This window comes from Gavia stellata, chromosome 16, assembly GCF_030936135.1.
Source record: "Gavia stellata isolate bGavSte3 chromosome 16, bGavSte3.hap2, whole genome shotgun sequence".
Lineage (NCBI taxonomy): Eukaryota > Metazoa > Chordata > Aves > Gaviiformes > Gaviidae > Gavia > Gavia stellata.
The window spans coordinates 5,768,442-5,791,103 of record NC_082609.1 but is presented as its reverse complement, the minus strand read 5'-3'; the positions used below and the strand labels follow the sequence as shown (position 1 = coordinate 5,791,103).

Genomic DNA, 22,662 nt, shown 5'->3' with positions numbered 1-22,662 from the left:
CTGATGACTTGGTTACTTCGTCATGTTTTGTTGCAATAGTTTATGCACCTTTTATTAAAGCACGTGAGCACTGGTTTGCACATGACTGTAAATCCAGTTTAGAACAGAGCTCAGATTACTGAATATGTAATTGGAGTTATCAAAAAGAAGACATGTTAGTAGAAAATATATTATTATGCATATCAGTGTAAAAATGTTACACAGTTAACAGTATCTGGCCTAACAACGAGTGTGTTCTATAGAATGAGACTGATCCCAAGCACAGCGATGTGCCAGAGGAAAAACTCCAATTGATTTTGATGGGCTTTGGAGCAGTCCTGCAATTATTAGCTATAGTACAGTTTTAAGTTACTCATAGGGATTAAATTGCATTGACAACTGGTATAGTCCCTGGCCTTTCTTTTGAGCCAGGTGCAACTCTCCGATGGGCAGGTGCACTTAATAGGGTGAAAATCCACCCTTAGCAAAAGTTTTCTTGGACATTGTTGAAGTTTCAGCAGCATATGCAAGGACTAAATCTGATCCAATGAATTAATTCACGTCTGAGAGCAAAATTTTACTTTCTGGCTTTAAGAACCCATTTTTCTTCTTAGACTGGCAGAAATTAGCCTTATTGTCTCAGGTGTCTCTTTCACTGGCAATTAAAACCCCTTTGATTGTGAACTGATTGTTTCCATTGTTGTAATTGCAGAATGGGATTAGGGAGTGACAAAGAAACAGGGAAAAGCTCCTTTGTCACTGCTCAGAAGCTTAACTGTGGGCCAAAGACTTTATTTCGTTTTGTCCTTTTTAACATTATCTGTTGAGTGAAATTACCTCAGTGGTTGGTGCAGGGCATTATTGAGCTGTGGCTGGGGAACAGCACACACTTATTTGGTGTCTGTATGGCAGCACATACACTAACAGGGGGATGCAGAGGTGACTAGACAATCCTGTACAACGCTGACATCCAATTTCATAACTGAGCCTGCACTCTTGGGTTTCTGATGCTGGGACACATCCCTTTTGAAAGGGAGGACGTTCTTGGAAGTTCACCTATGGCAAAGCCTACTTCCTTACCCGTCCAACAGAATGATTACAGGAGAATTCTTTGAACTAAAAGAGGTTCCTCTAGAGGACTTGAAACAGTGAAGAATTAGTTACTTAGTTGACAGAGATTTTAAGATCTAAGCAACATGGAAAAATAAGTACTTAAAATTATGAGAAATACCTTGATGGTTGGTAACTTTCCTATTTCACAGCACAGCAGCAGAGTGGAACAAGATATCCGTGCCTATCTTCCTATTAGTATCAGTGGCAGCTGGGCAGCTAAGGCAGGAGAGAATACAGTGAAATACTGGTGCAAAAAGCCGTACCAATACTTTTGTTTTGGTGCTGGGTATGTTGGGAAGAAAGCACACTGCCTTAGTGCGTGTCCCTTTCCCTGCAACCACTGTTAGCTGCTCTGTGGAGCAGCTGAGCTGAGCAGAGGAGGCAGCAAACAAGTTACCTTTTTTGATGGAACAAATCTGGAGGCTAATCTGTTTTGTATTAATTTCTTTTACAATTCTTTTTGCATATTTTCAGATATGCAAAAAAACCTAAATACATTAAGCTAATGCTCATACAAGGCATCGCATCCTGCGTTTTTACATTATGCAAGATGTAGATAAGAAGCTAGTAGCTTGTATGGGTGGCATTTCATACACTCTGCATGGGTGCAAGACACTGAAACTCAGGCTATAACCTCAGCTTCAGAAAAAAAGCTAAGTAGGAGTAACTTCTGTCTGGATCCCCTGCCTTGCCCTGTGGCTGGACGCAGACTGTAATGCTGTAAATTCAGAGTGACTTAGACTGCTCACTCTTCCCTTGATGCCTTTCCCTCCACAGAAGCACTATTTTGCTCCATAAACAGCTCTTGCAAAATGCCCTGGGAGCATTTTTCTAGTTCTCTGCCATACAAGGGCTCTATAATCATACTCCAGAGCTGTCATAATAGAATAGGAGTCCTTCTCTCTTCATCCCTGTGGCCCTAAAACTGCCAACCCAGACTAATACTGCAGTACAGCAATGTTCCCAGGCCTTCTTGAATGCAGAAGACATAGAATTTAGAGCTCATAAGTCCTGTAAGTTAAATACCTGTACAGGAGGCTTCCTTCTAAAATGTGCACTTAATGGACTTCTGACCAGAAAATTCCATAGTCCAGCTACCTTTCAGAGAAATGTGACTTCCTCAATGAACTGTTACGGGTCAGTACTACATCACTGCTTTCATTATTTGATTATGCTTCTAAAATTCCAGTCTTTTTGAAACAACTAAACATATGATGGTTTCTTGATGTTTGGCTCATGGGTAAACACAGTTGAGAAAACACAGGCTGGACAGTAGTCTGGACAGTTGATATCACATGTATTTCTGTAACAGCCCAGGTTGGGTTATCACTTACAGTCTGTCCTTGCCTTGAACTAGAAGGAATTGTTCCAATAGAATCCACCTAATTCTTAAAACTTATTGAAAGATACACACACGGAGCTATTAAATTCAAGTGTTTCAAGATACAATTCTTACAAATGTACAAGTACTTCCCTTAGGAGTCTGTCTGTAAAAAGACCATTGCTAGTATGCAACACAGATGGAAAATAAATTGTCCTCTGGGTTTCAGAACTCTTAGCAAGTGTTCATCAGCTTCTAAAGGCGAGAAATCAGATTTTAAGATTTTTTCACTTTCAGTGGCAGTGACAGTACCAGCTGTCTTAAACCTAAACTCCAAGAACATAGTATTCTAAAACATTTATTCCCAGACCTAAAAACACAGAGTAAAAATAGGTAAGTAGAACTGTCCTTATTTTCAGATTGAGAAATTAAAAGGTTGAATGACACATCCAGGGTCACCTGGGAAGCATGTCCGTTCAAAAAACTACCCCATAAAGATATCCAGATTTTAATTTTACATTTCTACTGGTGTAACTCCTTTTTACAACTGTGCTTAGAAAAATGGGAACTAAATTACAATTTTATTTTTTAAAAATAATCAAGCTAGGAAATAAATATGGATTAAAAGACTCGTATATACTGATCATGTGAGCAACAGTAATGAGGTGCTGTGCTTTTCCTGTATCTTTTTCTTTAAATTAAGCAAATTCATGTTATGATTAGCATTTTCAGGTCAAATTGAAGTCCCTCTACCATCCGTAATACTCAAACCATGTAGCTTTGTTAGAAGTCCTCAGAACAGATATCAACACTTTATTAATTGCACAGGCAGGAAACAGTAAGGTTACTTGAAAGTGGCTGTTATGATTTTGTGACTGTACATAGATCTTGCAAAATGTTAATGGTAATACGCATACTGTACCCCACATAAACACTGCAAGAATAGCATGGTCATTGTTACGCTTTATAACTGTTGTGGAAAATGTCTTAACCTGCATTCATGGTTATAGTGCCCATCCTATTCCCATGCCTTTTTATACAGTTGTGGTAAGATTGTTATGAAATCCTTTTGTCAGTCATGTTCAAGCTAACTTACCTATGTATAGAATTTATATATTAAACCCCCCTAATTTATACTGTGTTTTAACAGTTTGCCTGAACTGTCTATGGTTTCTAAATTTTGTAATGTGAGTGTCAAATAAGAATAATAAAAAAAAAGGCTCAGCTGTGTTGATTTTGTTTTTCAGTTTTATTTGTAGTAGGGATTTCAACAACTACAAATCTACAGAATAGGCTGTAAAGAAACTTGGGTTGCTTTGAAGCTCCAACAATACAAAGATATCCCTGACTGTACACGGCAATTCATGAATATGCGTGTAGGCACAGAAGTACCTGTGGTTTCTGCTCTTTCTCTTGTTTCCACTTTACTGCTTCTCTCTTCATCCTCACATGTTCAGAACATTGCACTGCATATACACTGCAAGGAAAAGAGAGAAATTATCTTAGTTCCCATAATAAAGCATTTTCCCAAATAGGAATCATAGACTCGAAACTTCTTCATAATGAGAGGAAAAAGCTGAGACTGGGCCTGAGTATTTTCAGTCTGTTTCTATAAAACTCCGTGGTACAACTGATGTTTAAATGTGTTCTTTTATTATTCGTATTGCACTAAACTAGGAGCTTCTACTGAGATGAGGGACCCATTTCAGTAATCATGTACAGTAAAAGACATCCTTGCTTCAAGTAGCTTAAAATTCTTTAAATAAAGAAAGAGGATCAGAGGTGAAACTCATGTGTAGGCGTAAATGGTGGAGTTTCCTTGATGTAACATTAGGCATGTGCACCACATTGCTGCTGTGAGTGTGTTACTTCTATTCAGCACAGCCTGGTTCTGCCTGCTGTTACCAAGTGAGGACTTCTGCTCTATGTAAGTAGTGTCACTGACTCCAAAGCTTGCAGAAGTGTGATGTGCACCCTTCTTTCTCAGCACAGCGTTCTTACTCAGTGTCGGAGCTCTTGCTGAAAGGGACTGTTAAGTCATCTGGAATTTGCTGTAAACTGTAGCTTATTCAGGCTTCCCAGTGTCAAGCCCCCAAATCTTTATTAGGCTAAAACATTTCAATCCTCAGAAGACTCAATCCTCACTTGTGCCACAAACAGAGAGTGAGAAAAGTTGAAGTTTCAACCATCCCTGTGAGCCTTCCAGTAAAAGGGAATGGATCAGCTCAGCTCAGCCCAAGGTGATCCCAGCTGGACAATCACACCGTATATCACCGAAGTAAAAACCAGTCTAAACACTGGAGAGAAAACATCTTTCCTGAGTGGCAATCTGCCAGCCATTTAAGGCATGGTGTTTCAATTGCCCTTAATATCTTAATACAGTGTATGAACACGCTGCGGGCAGTGTAGGCCATTCCTGTCTGCCACCGGTCACAGCTCAGGGACAACCATCACATTATTTGGCCACAACTTTTCACCAATGCACATGTGAATGAACACAAGTGCCCACGCCCACACAAAGTTTCTGAGTCACTGTTTTCCTAAGAAAAATCCTAATAACTCATTAACAAGGAAAATGTGTCCCTTAGCCATAACCATATCTTGCTTTTTAACCTGACTGAATATTTGCATTTTTCTATTCTACTGCATAATCTGCAAAAAAACTCTATTACAAAATTATCCTTTTCAAAAATAAACTCTCATGGAGTGGAAATACTACTGTCAGTGGGTTCTCGTTTTGCCTTTCTGCTGATCCACCCATCCAAGCTCCTATTATCTCTTTGCATTTACATATGCCACAACAATCTAGGACACTGGCTCCCTTGATCAGTAGTGAAATTTGTGAAATTAATAATATATTTTCCCTGATACATCTTAGAAATGCTCCTGATGGCTTTTCTATCCCCATTCAGTTCAGTCCCTTATAAACAGACAGTATTGTCATTACTCTGTCCCTGAGCTCCCAAGCAAAGCTACAGCTGGTACCACCCAATCGAGGGGATGTATGAAATTCTCTCCATCAGTATAAAAACCAAACCACGGAACTGCAGAAATCCATAAACAACTAAAGGCAAAGCACAACTACTAATCAACCACCCTCTGACGCTAACCAGAGGGAGGAAAAACAAAACCAATACATCTTTAATTAAGAGAAAGCAAGCACAGCACTGGAAGTACTAAAAGCCAGGAATTTTTGGCTCTGCCGTTGAGTCTTTCTGAGGCTTTGGGGAAGGCAGACAACCCCTGCTTTAAATTTTGTAACCGAACAATGAGAAAACTAAATGAGATTTACGTCTCCTGAATAGCTGCTGTGAGGATGAATCACCTACTGTTGTAAAGCATTTGAAAGAGGGACCATACAAAATTGCATTATGAAGCAAATGTTTTGAATGTAGCTTTTCATACATGCACAAATGTGTCCCACCAGGATAATTACGCTGAATTGTAACGTATTCTGCTGTACAAAGCAATCTAAAACATAGTTGCATTGTGTGTTACTCTCTCCTCAAGTTGCACATACATTTGGTGTTGTAAAGTCTAATTAAACAAGGAAATACCTCATCTAAACAAAAGTAAATACCATAAGGGTTGACAGCAGAAGTAGCTGTAACTACACTGAAATGAGTTTCCTTCCCAGTTTTGTAAAGACTAAATTTCTCTAATTTGACTCTTCACCATTAGATTATTCCTATCTTAAAAATGGCCATTTCTAGAGGGGCTGTTGCTTTGTTTGCACTACATAACCCTGTCATGGCCAGTGATTTTCTCCTGACTTTATCCTTCTCTGAGACGCCACTTAAATTCCAGCTGACATTCCTCTACTGCTGGGTCTTCACTGCCACCTCCTGAACAGGAAGGAAAATTAACTGCTTTCAATACTGCTTTTCTTTCGAATGTCTACAGAGGCATTTTTGAAAGCACTTTGTTCAGCATGAAGAGCAATAGGTGAAACTGCTTTGCAACCTGTCTATAGAGGCTACTTTCTATAAAAGCTGTTGTGAGGCTTTTGCCTCAGAGTGAAATTTCTTTAGTTTACATTACGTGTGTTTGATGTGAAGGTGGTACAACCTTCATATACCACTTCCTCAAAAAGGTTCAAAACAAAAAGCTAATTATTCTTACCTTCTGATAGGTTTGTTTCTCTTTCATTTGTCAGCTGAAAACCTCTGACTGAAAATGATAAATTTTTACTAGCTCCCACTCATTGCATTTTCATAGGGAACAATAGTTATTTCCACCTCTCCTATTCCAGGCTGAAGATCCTTCTTCCCCAGAGAGAACCAAAATACCCTAGAACCAACATTTTCCTGCTTCAAGGTAGTCAGGTCTGATAGTCTCTTTAGCATTAGCTTATTTTTTCCCATTAAATGGGACTTCCCAAAACAGTCGCTGAGCTGCTATGCCCTGTTGGAGGGCCTGTCATCTATCTATATGGGAAGACAAAAATAGCAAAGGCAAGACCTAGTAAGACCCTAGAAGAGGCAGTGAGGCAAGGAAGGCAGAAAACATGATCCTGTCACATCCCATCATCTCTGCCCTGCCAGGGATACCAGCCACTGGTTTGTCATCAGCCTTTCAGCAAGAAACTTTCCATAAAATCCAGATACCCTTCCTAGACATTCCTCTTGGAATAAGAAATGAGTGAGAAACTGTAATTATCTGCTACAGTTGGTAAGTGTCAGGTAAACGGATACTTTCTGCATGTTCACAACATTTCTGCATGCATGTTCACGTGTGCATGCTCGCTCTCTGTACTCTCTGTATATGTAATTTTATCCCTCTATCTTTTTTTCTGCTGCTTGTGGGTTGGGAGAATTCCTCAGGCAGGGGCTGTATCAGTGGATGTTGGGAAAACTTAACACTTTGCAGATGTTATTGCTAGCTTTATAAATAATAACCAATCATTTACATGCTAAATGAGAACTAGTAAACCACCGGCACCAAAGCCATATTTGACATTGACAGATTTGGTATACGACAAGGACTATGAGGTAAAAAGGTTTTTTTTAAAAACCACGTGGCAACAAACAGCCATCAACTCTCCGTATCTTAGTTTCTCTTCTTAAAAAAAAAAGGAAGAGAAACAGGATTTTCACTTTAGTGCAAAGCACGTTTAAATACTTATCTTAAGCTCACTGGGAAACTAATGAATATGTTAAAACCACGAAACCAAATGTACGTCTTCATTTTAGTACTATTTGCTAATACTTTGAGGGACTGACATTAAGAAGACACCAGCACTCGTTCAATGAAAAGTACACTACACCTTAGACATTCTGGTTTTAGCTTCAGTTGCAAAATCTTGCTGTATTAGAGGTAAAACTTGCTAAAATTATTCTGGGAAAGAGTCACTGAGTTCAGGAATTTTTCAATTTATCCACCAACCTTCAGAGATTTGTAATTTTCCCCAGACAAAACATTGTGAGTTAATAAATTTGAAGCTTGCATTTCAGTTCCACTTTCCCCTTGTCTTGCATTTGCTTTTCTTTACTTTAGAACAATCTCTTTGGGCTCATTAAATTCTCTGTCTGAGTGCCTGCTAGAGGAGTTGGTAATAGTATTTTTCCACTGTACAGTGCTGCATTAATTCAGGCCTGTGACACCAGGGTTTTGCTTTCCTCGGAGCAAGCAAGCGTTTGTCTCTGCCGGACGCACATGGCTCAGCTTGATTCACCACAGTACATTTATACGGGTGTGAATCGGGGCTCGCACCAGCCCTGTAACCCACGGGTGGCCCGGCCCGGCACCCTGCCTTCCTCTGCGGCCTGCCCCGGGCCTGGCCCAGGAGTAGGGAACATCCCTTTGCCAGGCCCAGGAGTAGGGAACATCCCTTTGCCAGGCCCAGGAGTAGGGAACATCCCTTTGCCAGGCCCAGGACTAGGGAACATCTCTTTGCCAGGCCCAGGACTAGGGAACACCCCTTTGCCAGGCCCAGGACTAGGGAACACCCCTTTGCCAGGCCCAGGACTAGGGAACATCCCTTTGCCAGGCCCAGGACTAGGGAACATCCCTTTGCCAGGCCCAGGACTAGGGAACATCCCTTTGCCAGGCCCAGGACTAGGGAACATCTCTTTGCTCGCACTCAGCAACGCACATACTCTCTTCTCAGCAGTCAGAGCAATTACTGACGGAGGAAGGGGCGGTTGCAAGTTGCTGACATGGGCAGATAATCAATTTTATTAGGTTTTTACTGTACAGCCTGTTAGCATCACGCAGCAACGACTCCCCTGGGACTTAACCTGCGAGCTACTCTTAAACATTAAGTGTGAGCATGAAGCAAGGCCGAACAGTGCAATCAACCTGGACACCGAACTGCTTAAACACCCCGTTTGGTGAGTTCATTAGGAGGAATTAATTGGCGGTGTGATTTCTGGACCACTCCCCCCGTTTGACGAGGCGACGCTCAGCACCAGAGGAGCGCAGCCCTGCAGCTCGGTGGTAGCCTCTGAACCCCGGCTCGCTGCTTGAACCCCTGCATGAGTTTGGGTCCCCAGCCCACATGGCCTCAGCTCCTTTGAGGTTTCCCCCCAGAGGGACGCGGGGAAAGCCCCGGCCGAGGCGTGCGGGCTGGGCCGGGCGGACAGGACCCCGCTCCCCTCAGAGCGGCGGCCATGGCGTCTGCGGCCGCGGCGCGTCAGGGGCGGGGCCTCTCCTCCAGGGGCGGGGCCTCGGTGCCTGTCTGGGCTCGGCTCTTCTCCTCCCCCCACCTCCGCCAGGGGGCGGCCTTTGTCCTACGCCCGCCCGTTCGGCTGTGCGTCTGACGTCACGCCGCACAGAAGCCGCGAGAGGGAGAGAGAGGGAGGAGAGGAGGAAGCAGTTTCTCTGCGCTCGGTCGTGGCCGCCATTTTGTTTGTGTGCGCAGGGCGGACACGGGCCTCGCTCGCCTTTTTTTTCAGCTGTAAGTGGTGGAGGCGGCAGCCTTCCTCCTTGGGCTCTTTTCTTCTTCCCTTTTTCCTCTCTCCCTTACGTTTCCAGGGGGCCGAAGTAGCGGGGAAGCGGAGGGGGCTCGGAGGGTTGGAGAGGGGGGCTGCTCGCGTCTCCTCCGCGGCCCGGGGAGCAGGATGACCGTAGAGCCCTGCGTGAGGGGTTGATTGAGGAGGTGTTAGGGTGGGAGGAGGGATCCTCGCTACAGGACCCCCCCCGGTCAGGGTTTCCTGTGGCGGAGAGGGCCTCTGCGGAGGTGGGGGCGGGGGGGGGCTGGGCGGGCGGAACTGGGGCCTCGTGTGCGGTGGGTGCTTTTGGGGTGGGGGCTGCGCAGCTCGGCCGTTCAGCCCGGCCTGCACGGAGGTGTCTGGCGCCTGCCCAGATTGCAACGGAGACGAGCCTTTCCTCCCCCCCCCGGCTCCAGAGGCCTCCCGAGGGAAGACGGGCGTGGAAGTGGGCATCGTGGCTGTGGGTTGGGGTAACGGGTGTTTTTCTGTAGGACCTGCTCCTGCGTGTCTGTACAGCAGACGCTCATATCGGCCTGGCCTGGCGGACTTTGGTCATCTCAAAGGGATAAGCCTTTGACCTCCTCCGATCCGTAGAGCCTGCCAAGTTTTCGAGGAGAGACATTTAGAAATTGCTGTGTAGGCAGCTTATGGCAGGACTTTTGTGGCCTTCCTGAGGCGCTTTATGTATGGATCTTTTACAAAAAGTCCATAGCTCCTATTTGAGAAACCTTATGGCATAGTGTGGGAGTGAAAACGGCCTGTGATACAGATTAGGACCACATGCTATAGGAATGCATATGTTCATGTCAGCTGTCAGTATTACATAAGTGCTTCGGTGCATAAATTTAGACGGAGTGCATAATAGTCAAAAAATCTTAAGGTGGCTCCTACTCTACAATGGATTGTGGCCCCTACGGGCCTTGCACAGACCGATTCTAACAATTTCCTCCTCATTTGCATTTACTTGGCTCCTTTAGGGACAGAATTTGCAACTTCCATCTTAATTCCAGTAATTCTGTGTGCACTTGAGTGTAGTTAAGCAGTAGTTAGTCTTCAACTAAACCTTTTCTCCAGTTTTCTGTGTCAAATGTCCATCCTTCCACCCCCAAACCCTCCTCTGCAGGACACTTTAATGGTGATTTTATTTAGGTATTTGTCCACTATAAAGCCTTATTGCTGCATGCCCTCTGTCAAATGGGGAAGAAAAAAAAGGCAATCATAAGTAAAATCCTCGATTCACCTGTAAGTGAGTGTGTTGGGGGGAACTCTTAACCTCAAAAGTAGAATAACTGAAATCTGAGTACGTTTCATAATTTGAGTTAAGTAGGTTGAAAATAGAGGAAAATGGCTTTGGAGCTGGGTAAGAAGGGAAGAAATTGAGGCATGTAAATGAAACATTAATCGGTTTCAATTTTGTCTTGATCCTTCAGGCATTTTTTGTTTGTCATTCGATACGTTAATCTTTTTATTTCTTATTAATGTGTCATAAGTGAATAAGATTTTTGTGAGACCTAGCTCATGACTGACTCAAAGGGTGTACCAGTCACTTATTTTTGCATAGTTTGTCACTGTTTGCAGTGTATTTGTATTTTAAAAACAGATTTCTTTAGAATTGGTGCAGGTGTCTATTTTTTTTTTTTAACTACCAGCCTGTCACATGTATTACAAAAATATCAGAAAACCTCTTTTTCAGAAGAGGCTTGCCATTTACGTGTTCTAAAAGTTTCCTTCTTAATGTCTTCAGTTGGTATAGAGGCAATCGATGATGTTCTGTGTCAGTTCACACAATCATGAGGTTTTTTTAGTGCTATCTTTGTTTCAAAAGTACTTTTCTTGCTGTCACAGATTACTATGGAAACTTTTTTCTTGTCCTGTGTTAGTTCATTCTTCAGAATATATACTGAAACAGATATGTAAGCTTACTCTGATTTTCAGAACTCCTGCCAAAGAAGAGTAAACAAGTAATGGTTGGTTTTGTTATACTCTTAATTCTACATCTGTGCTTTATTTTCCTTTTTTTTTTTTTTTCAGTTGTGCATGTACCTGTTTGAACACAGAATTCCTGCATATAACATCCAGCAACGGAAGCTGGTGGGTTTTGTCTTTGGCGAATCAGCTGAATTGTAAAATACCCACATACTTGTATGCTAATAGGGTTCAAATACTGTGGCTTGGCTCATAGTACTACACAGTCATGTGTTAATATATCAGAGTTCACTGTAATTGTTGCTAAAACTTTAAAAAGTGTCTTTTTAACAGTGATCTGTAAATAGATTTGTGAGGAGTTTTTAGACTGATTGAACATACTTGACTTTTGTGTAGTGACTTATGTACAACATAGCATGAAGAACTAAATCCAGGTTTTGTTGGAGAGAATGTTTGAAGATTAAGGTCTCTCCGACAGAAGAGTTTTTAAGGAAATGAACCTGTTTAGTCACTTGAGAGTTTATTTAAAACAGGTTTTAATGACATGTTTGAAGCTATTAAGTGAAGATGAGTTGGCCTATTTAATCTTGATTTGTGTTTCGTAAGTGTTGCAGTGTTAGGATGAGAAAGCTATGTCTGCTCGCCAAACCAAAATAATAGGTGGGGGAAGCTGAGGAAGAATAATTATTTGAGGAAATGGTTCTTTCTAGTTCGGTCATATTTGATCAAACTACAGTAGTTGACTTGCATCTACAAATACCAGTGTAATGCTTTTGTCTTTTATGTGTTTTTCTTGATCTGTTTTTTTCAGTGGCAGATGCGGCATTCAAAACAATCTCATTGTCCTGAATGGGAGGACAGAAAGAGCTGGGATCAAAGAAAGCACAGTAGCAGCCGTAAACGCAGGAAAAGGTCCCACAGCAGTGGACAAGAAAGCAAGCACTATAAACCAAATCACATTTCAGAAAGGTATAAGACTCTGAACTGAGAAGTGCTAATGTTTCTTATCATGTCTAAAATAAATGTGTTCAGGATAAGAGTTTTTGAGTGCCCAAAGTTGGCAATTCCTTACGGTTTGGCTCACTTAAGACAAGCATAAGAGGTAGTTGGTTTTGTTACCACAGTATCTGAACCATTAAATAAGAATTCTTTAATAAAAACAAATAAATGTTACTAGTTTGTTTCACTGTTGTCAGTTAAGTATTGGTATTGAATACATTCAATATTGAATTTCAAGTAAAAAGTATGCCTTTTCATTTACTTAATGTGAACAAAAGGAAGAGAAGGTTTGTTTAGTCATTTAATACAGTGGTAAGTATGAGTTTCTCTTACTAATTTGGAGGTGGTTTGCTTTTTCTCCCACACTGCTTTCACTGGAAAGATGTGTTTTTCTGGTTTTTTCCTTGAGAAGATGGTCCCATGGAATTCTCTTAAGAGCTCATACTCATGCTTATAAAATGCTGGAAGGGGTAGGTGTACACCAATGTGCGGGCTCTTTGCCTCAGCAGCTTTTCTTAAAGGTTTTTTTTTTCCTGTGCAGAAGGTCCTTGATCCAGATACTGTCTGAGGGTTTTAATGTTTAATGCAGAGCACTAAGAACAATGCTACTTCTCTCAGTCTCCAGGTTTTATTTTTCTTTTTTAGCACTTTGAGCTTTGGAAGCATAGAAGGGGATTATTGCTGTATCAATAGTGCTTTATCCTGTGACTTTGGAGATTGTAATTGAGTTGTCAGTGTATTTTAGGAAGTGTTTCTCCTTTTTGAGTCTGAATTTCTTATTTACTGCGCAAACTGTGGATGAATTATATATTGTTCATGTGGATTGCTGCTATGTATTTGAGACTGACAACGTTGTTAGAGTCCTAATAAAGTAACATCAAAAGCTCCACAATTTTTGGGGAGGGAGTCAATTAGAAAACATTCTTGATGTAAAGACAGATACTATGTAACTCTGTAACTCAGCTCAAGTCACTTATCTTGTTGGAACCTCAAGTTTTTGAAGTGGAGAACATTCACTTAAAATATATTTTCAGTCATTATTTGGACGATAGAGCCATAAATGAAAGAGACCATCATGACCGGAGATATGTTGAGGAATACAGAAATGACTTCTGTGAAGTGTATGACCACAGGCATTATCACAGAGACTATGAAAAGAGTCACCATCATCACTATAGCAAATCCTCTGGTCGGAGCAGGAAAAGTAGTCATAAAAGGAAGCATAAGAGACATCATTGCTCCAGTCACCAATCACATTCGGTATGAGTAATTTTTAACTTTATTATTAATGAATTAGTGGTAATAGACTTCTTAAGTGAGTACTAGAACTTCAGTTCCTGGTCACAGTACTTTTAAAAAAAATACTGTATTATTAAAAAAAGATTTGTAGTTGAGTCCATTTGCGAGCATATGAATATGTTCTTGGATCAAAGTGTTGGGTGCGGGGTGGGTTATCATCAGTACTAGTTATACACTGGGAACGTAGGTGGCCAGTAGTTAAGATCACTGGGGTTAGTCTGAAAAGTGTTATCGAAATTGAAAACAGGTAACTATCCTATTTCAAAGTACAGTTGTCACTTTCTAGTTGTACAGCATAGTGAACTGTGTTTTTTTCAGGTAGATTATGAGTTGCCATACATGGTATTACTAAAAGTAATTGAAGTGACATGCCTTTTTAATGTAAGCTTAATTGGAACTATGAAATGTGCATGTCTGGTAAATTGACAAGAACAAGCTCTACAGTTCTACACCTGATTCCAGAAAACTTTGATAAGCCATGTGCCTGGCTAATGGCAGCTAATGTCTTACTGAAGATGGGATAAGTTTGCTGCTTGCCTTCTTTGAAGGCATGCTCTCTGAATTTCTCAGTATTGGCATGATGCCCACTGATACATCTTCAGCTCCAGGTGTTCTATGTCACATTTCTGCAATAGAAAACAGCAAGTTGTATTAAATCATACAATGCAAATTAAGGACTTCAGAATAATTTTTCTTCTCTCTCTAAACATGAGGGAAGTAAAATTACTTGATTTTTTTTTTTATGTTTAGATTATATAAAGTGTATGTTTTAAAAATAGAAATATTCCACCTGACTGTAAGCTTAGATATGTAAATAAATACTGGTTTTTGCTATTTGCTAGCAAAGTATTAGAAATAGTGATGTTGCATTCTTAAATCTGTCTTCAGTTAAGCCACTGTTTGAGAGACAAAATTGTGTTGTGTTTTTCTGTTGCTTTATCACTTTAAGTATTTATCTGAAAATCTGTTCCTTGCCATGTTTTTCTTCTGTAACATAAACTGTGCCCTGTGAATTTCTGGGGACTGAATTTGAAATTGCTCCTGCCAACTGTTCGTGGCCTGGTGTGTAACTGAATGCCTGAATATCTCCCCGCTGAATGAATTGCGTATTCTGCCCTGAATTCACTCTGATATATTGATTGGCTGGACGATCTTGGTGCCGTTTCCAGAAGAGTCACCGAAGGAAAAGATCCAGGAGTGTAGAGGATGATGAGGAGGGTCACCTGATCTGTGAAAGTGGAGACGTTCTAAGAGCAAGATGTATAGAACATTTTTCAACACTTTTTAAAAACTTTTCAGCAAAAAATCTGTTTAGAATAGTATGTCAGAGGAGGGGGGCTAAAGAAATCTTCATTGCTCTTTTTGTTCTGTTTTTTTTGTGCTTTTTTGTTTTTTTGCATATCTTCTTTTCTGTAGAATTTAAATACTGTGTTCAAAAAGTTCCAATTAGTAAATGAACTTGGATCTTGAGATTAGAACAAGAGATAGTTTTTTGGCTAACTGTTTTCATGACACCTGTCCAATAAAATAATGCATTCAGATGCTGAGATTTAAAGTAATTATGCTTTTGTAATGGCACATTTAAAAATCTACATTAATAATATTCATTCTTGTTTAAGTAGTTTTATAATTCTAACTTGTGTTTGTTCTTTTTAGATGAAATTGTTGCGACTTTAGGAGAAGGAGCTTTTGGAAAAGTAGTGGAGTGCATAGATCATGATATGTAAGTGTTGTTAATCTTTATAAGCGGATCTCATGACAAAAGGCACTACCTAGCTCAGAAGTTAAAGCTCAGGGACATTTTCTTTAGAAAAAACTTGCAGTTCAAATAAAGTGTTGCAGTATATTTAAGAAAGAAATTAAACTGTTTTTGAGAGCTACCTTGTAAGCTTATTTCTAGTTCAAAATTTTTAAGGATTTTCAGGTGATACCACATCTCTCCCTGATTTTTTTTTTTTAAGGTTCTTCAGTCATCTCTTCAAATACTATAAATTTTTTTTTGTTTCTTGTTTTGCTCTATGAAAGGCCCTTGGATAGTATTGACTTTATACAAGATGGTATACAGAGAAATACTTTGGTTTTCCTCTAAGCTTTTGAGAATCTGTCTTTAACAATAAACTTCCTTAACCACATTTGTCTTGGGAAGCATCTGCCTAGAGAGGGTTTCTTTCAAAAATAAACCTTTTTATAACTTTACCTTTTTTTCTATACAAGCTGTATAGTCACATGGTGCAAATTACTAAGTAGATGTCATCTGCCCTTTTTAAAGAGGGACAACTATGTTTTGCTTCATTATGTTTTTCTGTTGGTTCTACAAGTGCTGTTGCTATAACTTGAGAATGTGAGGGTATGTAAAGAGTACAGAATTTATTTGGGAGACTAACTTTTAGAAGATGATGCAGTGAGGTGCTGAGAAAGCAGTTTTGATTCTTAGTGAAAGCAATTGCTTGAAAGCGATTGCTTGGAATTGGTTGTGCTGTAAATTTCTTTCCTCGGTCTCCATAATCAGAATTACCCTTGGAAGTTTTTCTGAATGCACAGTACTCCAGTATCCAGTCCTTTTTTGATGGTTACTTCCGTGTGATGGCGTGTTTGGTGGAGAAGAAAATTACTGTATTTCCACTACTTCTGTGTGTGCTAGGAGTTTTAAACAGTTAGTAAAACTCAGATTATTTTACCGTATGTTTTATATCTGCAGTTCTGTGACATGGTTCTAATATTTTTTCCTCTGCCTTTGGTTTCTTTGTTTTGTCGTTTCACAAGTCTGTTCAGGAGCTTGAGATCGTGTTGTGAGGGCAGACGGTATTCTTAAGTTGTTAGAATCTAAATAGTTCTACAGAGACAATTAAAAATTGTCTAAGAGTGAATGGGGTGGAATGAACTATCTGTATCTGTGTTCTATTTACGTAACAGCCTTACAGTTTGGATGTTACACTGAGTGCAGTTTTCACTAGTACAAATTACTCAGGATCTAAACTTCAGAAGTTACTCAATTCCCCCGATTCCATAGGAGCACTAGAAAAGAGCCAGAACAAGTTGTGCAAGTTGCAGGAAAAAACGTACATTTTTGCAGTACTTTCCTCAAATGAGAATTTTGCTGATTTTTTTTTTTAATCATCTTGCAGGTGGATTCCTGATGTTTATTCCACCTTAGATGAGATAATAAGACTGGGAAGTCGTTAGTGTAGCATATACTATGAGTATTTGACAAAGGAAAGCTTGCTATTAAATTTATAAAAACAGTTCTGGTTAAGTGCAGTGTGCTTGAGTCAAATTCCCCTAATCCAATTCATAATTCTCTGTGACCTTTAATCTTCCTGCATTTCTTTTATTAAAATCAAGGTGCTTTGGGGTTGTAGGTATTTACCAATAATTGATTCAGTTTGTGATGCTTTACTTTCTTTTAAAGGAGAGGAATGCATGTAGCAGTTAAAATTGTGAAAAATGTTGGTAGATACCGGGAAGCAGCCCGCTCAGAAATACAGGTGTTGGAACACTTAAACACCATGGATCCAAGCAGCACTTTGTAAGTATAAAATTAGAATAGTCAGCATACTAAGGATTTGCTGAAGATAATTATTCAATAAATTGAGTTTTCATTTGTTTATTTTTTCTTTTTTAAGCCGCTGTGTCCAGATGCTGGAATGGTTTGATCATCATGGCCACGTTTGCATTGTTTTTGAGCTACTGGGACTTAGTACTTACGACTTTATTAAGGAGAACAGCTTTCTGCCATTTCATATTAATGACATTAGAAATATGGCTTATCAAATTTGCCAGTCTATAAACTGTAAGTAAATCTCAATACTCTTATCAAATGTGTTCTTTTTTTTCTTTAGGAAATTAATGTATTAATTATGGAATACTGTTCTTTTTCTAGTTTTACACCATAATAAACTAACTCATACAGATTTAAAGCCTGAAAATATCTTGTTTGTGGAGTCTGATTACATAGTGAAGTACAACGCCAAAATGGTAAGTTTGTTCTTTGTTTCTCCCAACTTGAATTGGGCTATTTATGTCTTCATCTGAGCTTTTCTTAAAAAAAAAAAAAAAAGGTATGTGTAGAAAGGTCAATAGAGTTGTTTCCTAGAGGGTTTTTATTGTGCTCTTTGAGATGTACTAACTTTCTGCTAAGCGAATAACTTTGCTCCAATTCAAACTCAACTGTTTCGTCTGATCACTAGTTAAGTTCTTTGCTGTTTAATGAAGTTCTGGCATTCATAGGAAGCATTGTGTTAATGGCTTTGAATTTAGCCAGGTTTTTTCCTTCATATTTCTTAAGCCATTTGAATCTCTTTCTTTAAAGCATGCCTGTGTTTTGAGAGGATGTCAGATCTTGCTTTCTATCTGATCACCCTGGAGTCTGAAGTGCCTGTAACCTTGTTACATAAGTTTAATTTTTAGTGATTTATGTTTACCTTTATTTATCTTCAAAATACCAGTTATGTGATGAATACCTTTTGCCTAAGCATGCTTTTAAAAAATACCAACAAATAGCATTCTGATTTTCTTGCAGAAGCGAGATGAACGCACTTTAAAAAACACAGACATCAAAGTTGTTGATTTTGGAAGTGCAACTTTTGATGATGAACATCACAGCACATTAGTGTCTACAAGACATTATAGAGCTCCTGAGGTTATTTTAGGTCAGTAAAGACTTTTAAACCTTCTGACAGTTAAGTTCAGTTCATTCAGATGTGTTTACTTCACGAACTGGAGGAGTTGCTCATGGTTCTAATAAACTTTGCCTATTTTGCAGCCCTGGGATGGTCACAGCCTTGTGATGTTTGGAGTATTGGTTGTATTCTAATTGAGTATTACCTAGGATTTACAGTGTTTCAGGTATGTACATAAAGTTAAATTCAACATTTTTGTTACAGACTACTGATTTCGATCTTTTAGTGGCATGTACTTAACTGTTACTGTAAAAGGTATAACCTCACAGGCTTTTTAAGGATTACATAGATGAGATTGTAAAGACAGGATGCATATATGAAAATGTGATGTCTTGGATATCTCCTTCAGACTATTTAAGACAATCTGTTCTGGCTTTTTGGATGATGAAGCATGTCTAGAGTCTGAAGATACTGCTGGAATTAAGAGTAAAGAAGACATACTCGTACAAAACTTGGTTTATGAACTCTGTTTTTCAGGGGCCATCTTAACTGTGAAAGTGCTATATAACAAGCTGCCTTGCATAATCTATTTTTAATAATTTAAGGTGATAATGTATAAAGGTACTGTGACAGTACTCTGGCAAACATCTTGTTTGTAGATGAGTGTTGTTACCAAGTGGCTGAGAGTAGAAAAATGCGATAAGTGCATTCATTGCTTTTTTCACACAGACACATGATAGTAAAGAACACTTGGCAATGATGGAAAGAATACTAGGGCCTCTGCCAGCTCACATGATCAAGAAATCCAGGTAAGTTCATTATAGAAGTAAGTTGCCCAATATTTTCCTATTATAAGAGAAATCTTAAAGTTTCCAATGTTAGCTGTGAGCTTCTGAAGATCAACAAAGAGGCTTCCAGGCTTCTTGTCACCTGTTAGGCTATTGCAAGAAATGGTGTCAGATTTAGGTGAATTAAATAGTTGACAGTAGTCCTCTTTTCTGGTTTTAGTCTGAGTTGCCAGCGACCAAAATGCCAGCCTCTTGAACAGAAACTGGCTAAGTTTGGTATGGTCACCAGTACAGTATTAGACACCCATTTTTCTATAAACTGTGACAACAAAGAACCTGCTGTCATCAGAAGATTTATCCATATATTTATCCGTAAGAGGAAAAAGAGGGTCCTGTCTTGCTAATACAGCTGCCAGCCTCTTCCACCGTCCCTTCATATCCCTCAGATGTGTGCTTCAGTGATGTTGCTTTCTCTCTTCCTCAATGATAACTACATGCAGCAGACATTTCCCGCTTCTGCTGCAAGGAGAAGCAGCCAGCACAGGGTTCTCCCCTAACCCCCCCATTATGTTCAAAATCCAGAGCACATGAGATTTGATGGTCCATTCTCCTTCTGAAATGAATTGTCCTTTTGTCAGCTAATCTAGATAATCCTGTAATTCATGTTATAGTAGAATTCAAATTACAGTTGTCCAGCTGATTCATAATGCATTTTGAAAAATGAGGAAAAAACTTAGAAAGCTGCAATTGGAATAGATTCAGGCAGTATTTAAAAAATAAAATACTACCTATGTAGCAGTGTTAACGTGGTGCTGAGGTGTGGATTTGTCAGAACTTTATTTGCACTGGTAATCTCCTGTATTTGCAGCACGCTTTTTAAAGACATTTGGGAATAACTGATTTTGTTAAGCATTTGCTAACCACTTAAACTCTGCAGATTTTATAAGAAATGTTTTTAAAAAGTTGATAGATTGACAAGCTGTCTTTTTGTTACTAGCAGATGAGACCAAGTTGTTCTCTTGGAACACCTGAAAGCATCCATCTCTTTAAATGTCAGTAATGGAAAATACATTTTCAATGGCTTCTGTGTCGATTTGAATACTGAAGGACCTGTTTTCTAAATGTTGTGACAATGTAGTATCAAAGCAACAGGTCTCTGTGAATAAATGTTATCTAAAAGAGATGTTGGTTCCCAAAGGCAGAGGGATATGCAGGAACGCTTTTGTGGTGTTTCAGAGCTTCGTAGAAAAACATCTGCCCACTTTAGCAGTGACACTATCTTAAAATTATTTTCCTCATCATGCAGAAAGCATTATTTTCACCATGACCAATTGGACTGGGATGAACACAGTTCTGCAGGACGATATGTTAGGAGACGCTGTAAGCCTTTAAAGGTAGGAGACGACATCTTTATTATTTTGTTAGGTTTGCAGTTGTGAAAGATCTCTCTGAAATGCTTCCTTTTTTTTTTTTTTTTTCTTCCAGGAATTCATGCATTGCCAAGACACAGATCATCAAAGTCTGTTTGACCTTGTTCGCAGAATGCTGGAATATGATCCAGCCAAAAGAATTACTCTTGATGAAGCCTTGCAGCATCCTTTTTTTGAACCATTAAATAAATAAATAATTTCAAAGATCTTTTATGCTTCTCCAAGGAGATTTCCTAGACTGTGTCAGTCAACAGAGGTTGCATGAAACTTTTGTAAACTTTAAATTATTTTGTACAGTTAAGTCTGTAAATATTTACATATGTTTTGTATAACTGTTATGTTTACCTTGTTGAACTGTTGTAGTCTTATGGGTATCAAAGTGAAAAATAAAAGTAATTTTCATTTTTGAAAATTGTTCTCTCTTTGAAACTACCCGTGTCTTTTGCAGTTGGGTCTAGTTAAGCATCTGACTTGAGGTGAGGAGTCTGTGGGCTAGCTGAATGAGTTGTGAAAACATTAAATGTTTTTAACTAGCTTCCTTTAATTAGTCAGGAAGATTTGAAGGGCAAACGTACCTAATCATGCTCTATAATACTTTGTGGTAGCATTCTGAAACATGGTTGAAAACGGTGTATATTTTGAGTAGGTGTCTCTTTTGTGGGTCACCTTTTTCCCAGATTTTCTGTTAAACAGGATGCATTGCTCTCTGACTGGCTAATTAGCCTCTGGAAGCTTGTCTGATGCTTTCAGTGTTAAGTATTTATAGGTACTTTTTTGTTAAGATCTGAAAAGTAACATTTTCAATATTGTTTTGATGTATTGAAAATCAGCCTTTTCATGATAAGGTTTTTAGGACTGTACTGCCCTTGGAGAAAAACGCAGAGAAATAACTGCATGCCACAAAATTGTGGCATATTTAAGCCCTTCTCTTGCAATGGTAACAAGATCATCCTGAAGTCTTCAGATTATATGTTTCTGTGGACCTTGATCTCTAAGTAACCCTGGCAACTGAGAAGCACTGTTATCACACTATAGGAAGGAGGAAGGCGGGTTCTCAGTTGCGACTCCTGAGCTCTGGTGCTGAGTTGAGAAGGAAACGGTACTGCTTTCCAAACCCCGGTAATGCACTTCGGTAGATTTTGCTCTTCCATGTTTAAGTTGATGTTTTCTTGGTCTTGTTTAACACTGTTTTAATCTGTTTGACGCAGTATAGATGGCTTGCTGAGCAGGAGGAAGGCAAGCTTCCATGGTAGGGTTCATCCAGGCTGACTGTCGGTCTAGATGCAATAAGCAATTTTTGGCCATTTACTGCGGTTCTGACTTTAGCATGTGAGCCTTTCTTAGGGAAGGAAACGGCAAACTATTTCAGCTCCACAGGAGCCTGACTTCACGTTTTGTGCTTGCTGAGTAAGTCCTAATGCACGGTAAGGTTTTTAAACTGATGCCCTTGTTCCGCTGATGTGGAGGAGGCTTAATTTGCAAGAGGCTCCAGACATGCCTATCTCTGACTTAGGGGCAGAATATAGCTGGGATGAGGCTTTGAAAGCTTATCTTCTGTAACCAGTGCCACCTACTGTGCTTGACTGTATCTCGTAACAGACACCCCCCCTTCCTGGGATGTTGATGTTCACATCATTGTTTCTTCCCTGCATGACAGAAAACATAACGGTTGGTGCCATCCAGGTCAGCTCGGTAGGACCGAGGAGGACGGCAGTGAATTCCTTCCCTTGCTTCTTCCCACAGCGCTTTCCATCCAACACCTTGAGCGGCAAAGCAAGGATTTGGCTGAGCATATCAGCTAAGCAATCCAAATCAAAGGCAGATGGGGGAGAAAAAAAGTTTATATGCTGCTATAACTATAAAACTGTAACTATAAAACAGTTCTATCAAAATTGGGAGGATTGTGTACTCTTGCTTAAGGAGTACTTCTAGCCTTTGTTAACGTAGTTACTAAAATGCATCGCACTTGCTAAAGGAGATACAGGCTAGAAAAAAACACATATTATAAAAACCTGTTTAAATTCACTTTCCTTCTCCCAGTAAACTTAAAAAACAGGCCCTGTCAAGATTAATACAGCATCTGCAGCGAGGGGCCGAGTAGTTCTGCAGGCGGTACAGGCTGTACAAAAGCCTTCGTGTGAAGGGGCGTGCGCCCAGCGTCCCCGGGCTCCCCGCTGAAGCAGCGCAGAGCTGTGAGCAGTTGAGCAGCAGGCAGGGGCTCGGTCTCCAACAGGTCTGACTTCTCCTGGTCCCTGG

General features: G+C 39.9%; 1 protein-coding gene across 1 annotated transcript; it reads left to right on the top strand.

The window, feature by feature from the left end:
• The first annotated feature begins 9,235 nt into the window (after positions 1-9,235).
• CLK4 (CDC like kinase 4) lies at positions 9,236-20,812 on the top strand. Its single transcript, XM_059825233.1, has 14 exons — positions 9,236-9,311; positions 11,377-11,436; positions 12,083-12,240; positions 13,305-13,530; positions 14,739-14,829; positions 15,226-15,292; positions 16,979-17,095; positions 17,193-17,359; positions 17,450-17,544; positions 18,089-18,218; positions 18,332-18,414; positions 18,918-18,997; positions 20,283-20,370; positions 20,462-20,812. Exons 2-14 carry the CDS (start codon positions 11,383-11,385, stop codon positions 20,597-20,599), a joined length of 1,494 nt encoding a protein of 497 aa, XP_059681216.1. The 5' UTR covers positions 9,236-9,311; positions 11,377-11,382; the 3' UTR covers positions 20,600-20,812.
• Positions 20,813-22,662: the final 1,850 nt, after the last annotated feature.

Coding starts and splice junctions, on each gene's coding strand:
- CLK4 (XM_059825233.1), top strand. CDS start 11,383: ATGTACCTGTTTGAACACAGAATTCCTGCATATAACATCCAGCAACGG. Junction 14,830..15,225: donor AGACGTTCTAAGAGCAAGAT/GTATAGAACATT, acceptor TGTTCTTTTTAG/ATGAAATTGTTGCGACTTTA. Junction 15,293..16,978: donor GAGTGCATAGATCATGATAT/GTAAGTGTTGTT, acceptor TTTCTTTTAAAG/GAGAGGAATGCATGTAGCAG.